The 4,262-nt window shown below is 38.9% G+C and overlaps 1 protein-coding gene across 1 annotated transcript in view; it reads left to right on the top strand.

Annotated features, from left to right (window-relative positions):
• The first annotated feature begins 225 nt into the window (after positions 1-225).
• LOC113757198 (GDSL esterase/lipase At1g28610-like) overlaps positions 226-4,262 on the top strand; it is a 12,208-nt gene continuing 8,171 nt past the window's right edge. The window contains exons 1-5 of the mRNA XM_027300606.1: positions 226-511; positions 1,142-1,348; positions 1,476-1,636; positions 1,738-2,014; positions 2,131-2,325. Of these exons, the coding sequence (XP_027156407.1) occupies positions 226-511; positions 1,142-1,348; positions 1,476-1,636; positions 1,738-2,014; positions 2,131-2,325 (1,126 nt within the window). The remainder of the gene's footprint in view (positions 512-1,141; positions 1,349-1,475; positions 1,637-1,737; positions 2,015-2,130; positions 2,326-4,262) is intronic.

The raw sequence follows: 4,262 nt of genomic DNA, 5'->3' as shown, positions 1-4,262 counted from the left end.
CCGTCTAGGAAACTGCTTATTGTATTTTTGTATAGTGCTACTTTGGTTGTATTTGTTTTGGCTTGACATCTGCAGAACAAATCCAGTTAGGATTCGAATTGTTGATCCAAGTTCCAACAGGTTTATAACACTTTCTCAACCCTATATAATCACATAGCAAGCAACCTTGATGGTACCACGCAGTAATATTACATAGTTAAACTTTTGGTTGTTGTCTGAGCAATAATGGGTGTCAAGGGCACGAGCATTGGTGCTGTTTTCTTTGTTATTGCATCTGCTTTGCTGCTTCTTTCTCCTTCACCATCCGCTGATGCTAGTCCTCTCCTGAGTGCCTGCCGTTTTGATCAAGTGTACCAGCTTGGGGACTCCATATCAGACACTGGGAATTTGATCAGGGAATCTCCACTTGGAGCCGCTTTACCTTTCGCCAGAAACCCCTACGGTCAGACCTTCTCCCACCACAAAGCCACCGGCCGTTGCTCTGATGGACTTCTCATGATTGACTACTTTGGTAAATATATATATATAAGATTCTTTTGATCTCCCTCTCCCGCTGTTAATTCTTCATAGTATTGCCAACCAACTTGCAATAGCTATTTTTTTATTTGTGTGTGTGTCACAATTCAGGCTATTTTAATTTTTTCTTCGTATGGTTTATTCTTCTTTTGAACACTTGATATAGAGCTTTGCTTTTTATCAACTCACTCCATATCTGATTGTCTTTTCCGCGACAAAATCTGGCAAAGAATTTCTTTCTTTCTTTCTTCTTCTTTTGTTTTTGTTATAAATAATTTGCGTGGAGGACGTAGATGCCAATGAGTTGCATGCATGATGGAAAAAATTCGAACTATCACCGTCTGGTGTGTTACAAGGAAATTTAGATTGTAAATTATCCAGAGTATTATTATTACAGTTCTTGGCTGCCTTAACTGAAAACCATGCGCAATTCTTGCCCTAATTATCCATTTAGTTATACTGGTTAACCCTGCAGCATCATGTTTATCTGCAATCTTCAGCTGATGTTCCTAGTGGTGATTCATCATCGATGTTTGCCTTCCATGTTTATTTAGTTATTTTTGTTTATGTAGGCTATCATAATCATATCCGCTAACTGAATATTTGGATCGTTGTTTTAACACAGCCCAGGCGCTCGGTCTACCTCTCCTGAATCCGATCAAGGATACAAAGGCAAATTTTGAGCATGGAGCAAATTTTGCGGTAGCCGGTGCTACAGCACTATCATCAGCTGTTCTCGTTCGTCATCATGTTAGAAATCCAGTGACCAACAGTTCCCTTGACGTACAGCTTCAGTGGATGAAAGATCACTTTCACAAATTTTGCCACAACGGTAGATTCAAATTTTATATGTGTCATGCATTCGATCGTGACAGCCATTCAACTTTTCTCAACTTCTATTAACTTTTTTTTTTTTTGGCATGACACTGAATTTTGTCCCTTTTCTTTTTGTTTAACAGATTGTGAAAGGAAGCTTCAAAACGCTCTATTTATGGTCGGTGAAATCGGAGGCAACGATTATAATTATGCATACCTTCAGTACTTGGATGAGGCTAGAGATACGCTTAGAATTCTAGAGTTGGTACCTCTAGTTGTCGCTAAAATTAAGCATGCTGTTGAGGTTAGCTTTTGCAGGCCCCTCCTCTTCTTATTAGCACTCTTGCTGCTTTTAATTCTCTTGCTTCTAATTGCTTGTCCTTTTCTTTCAATGCTGTATTTCAGAAAGTGATTAGTTTTGGAGCAAGGACAATAGTGGTTCCTGGGAACTTTCCAATGGGATGTCTGCCAATTTATCTTACAAAGTTTGGGCTGGAAAGCGAAGCAGACGAGTTCGATGAGAATCATTGCATATGGCTATTGAACAGTTTTGCAACTTTCCACAATGATCACCTGAAGAAGGCGATTGCCGAGCTGCAAGAGAAGTACCCGTATGTAACAATCGTCTATGGAGACTACTACGCTGCATATGAACAGCTTCTCAATCTAGGTGAAACTGAAGGTATGTTAGTTAGTATTTACCAGTTTGAATTCTTAAAAGAAATCAATTATTTCCGGTAGGAGGAAGGGGTATCTGAAGCATCCACATCTGGTCATCTAATTTGTTTGTCTTATTAGGTTTTGAGCTACAAAAAGCTTGTTGTGGAGTTGGAGGGCTGTACAACTTCAATGAGACGCGAATGTGTGGATTTCCAGGTGTTAAGGCTTGCCGTGATCCCGATAGATACGTCAGCTGGGATGGAATTCATTTAACACAGGAGGCTTACCGCATGATAGTGGATTGGTTGCAAGCTGATCTTTTCTGGAAATTGCGTTGCCATCATTGAACAATTCTATCAACTTTATCTTCTTCTTCAAGCTCCTACAGTAGTAGGACTCGAGTCCCAGTTTGCTTTTTCAGTCCAGTAGCTTAGTTTAGTTTTAGTTAATGGGAAGCTCTTGTGTGACTAATTTCATCACCAACTGTTTGACCACTTACTTTTATATGAAACTTTTTCAGTTTTTATAATACTGGGTTCAAGATTATGATAATTTTATCTAGTTCTTGGCGAAAAGCTCTGTAAACTGCTACCAATCCAAGCATCAAGGCGTCTAACTTAAGGAGCAAAAGAATCAAACCCACAAATTTTATGTATCAAATGTCAATACTGAAACAAACGCGCCAATAAGCTGATTATCAAGGTCAGGGCCGCACTGCGTATTTAATAACAAACCAAACTTTCTACATAACCGCCTAATAAACTCAAAAAACCCAATCTGCAATCAGGTGTCCTCAACTCTTGAATCAAACACAAAGCTCGGGAATGTAGTAGTGATGTCCAGCAGGAAGCGATGCATCAGATCTGCTATGTACATGTAACAGAAGTAGCAGATATTCCATTTTACGCTGTTGTAGTTTTTGTATAGTTCGTTAACGAGCATTAATGGGCGTCATCGTGCCATAAACCGAAATACGTGAATCAACTTTTTTCCTAATCTGTTTTTGGCAGAATATACAATGCAAAAATATACTTTGTGCCCTGCAAGTGCAATCCAGATAAATAGGTAATGCCTGCATTCTGTTTTGACTTATTGGATCAATATTGTGTCTCAAAAGTACAACCATTCCTGAATTTGGCCAATCGGTATATCATAGCAAGACTAAGTAGGAAAAAAGGACCAAACCGTACTAATTATATTGTGGAATGATTTGTATTGTCTGTCAACGGCTGATCCTTGAGCTTGATTTGGCTAAAAAGTGCTTGTCATTCCATTTACTTATATGAGATTGAATCCAGACTTATGCTCAAGTTTGAGATCAATCAGCATCCATCAAATTAAATAAAGCTTGAATAATATAATTTAATATTTTTTTCGTCATTTTTAGCGAGGCATATAATTGGCATTCTGCTAAGATAATTTAATATTTTGGATGAGGTAAGATTAAACTATGACATTCCATAAAATAGTTCACCCTGACTTGTTGCTTGCTGCAACTAATACGCATGATAACATTTCCAGCACGAGGACGAGCTGAGGCTCTGAATTGGGGGCCGAGGATCTAAAGTAGAATAGTAGGAGTACGAGATTGCCTGTTCATGACTTGTAATAAAACCACACACATGCAACGTTGACATGCTCAGTGGCACTCAGGTCTTCTTTCATGGCAGCATGTCAATCTCTGATACTTGGAAAGCCTTGGGAAGATCGAAGGTGTAGCTGTCTTAGTACTCGATTGCAACTTTGACATGCTCTGATTTCAAGCTCAGCATGCATCTCCTAGACATGGTGACCAATTGAGAACAAATGCTCAAGATACAGGAGTCGGGAGTTTTTTCGCTTGCATTGGTCAGACCAGAAACGATTGGACCTTGGTTCAATGGCCAGTTTGAAACTCTCCGTCCACTAGGTCAGGATCTAGTACATCACATCGCACATGAAACATATGGTTTTTTGTTCTTAAAAAAATTCAGATGGTGCAGCAGTGCACTTGTCTAGTCAGATGATTCACCCTCCAATTCTTCTACAAGTCTCTTTAAGCTCCCTCTCTTCCATAGAATAGGAGTAGATTAGATAGTTGTCGTTTAAAAAAAAAAAAAAAAGCATTGGCAAGACTAGAGATTGGGCTGTCGTTTGAATTCAACTTTTTGAATTGGGCTCAACATGGTTAAGGTGTCTGAATAGCCGTTCTTCATGTTTTTTTGAATTGCACTCGTAGGAAATATTTCTGCACTATGCTTAAACGATAAATTTGGCTCTTAAATTGAATT

Source organism: Coffea eugenioides, chromosome 2 (genome assembly GCF_003713205.1).
Source record: "Coffea eugenioides isolate CCC68of chromosome 2, Ceug_1.0, whole genome shotgun sequence".
In the NCBI taxonomy this organism is placed as follows: Eukaryota; Viridiplantae; Streptophyta; class Magnoliopsida; order Gentianales; family Rubiaceae; genus Coffea; species Coffea eugenioides.
Note: the sequence above shows the minus strand (reverse complement) of the source record. Positions and strands in the feature narration are given on the sequence as shown.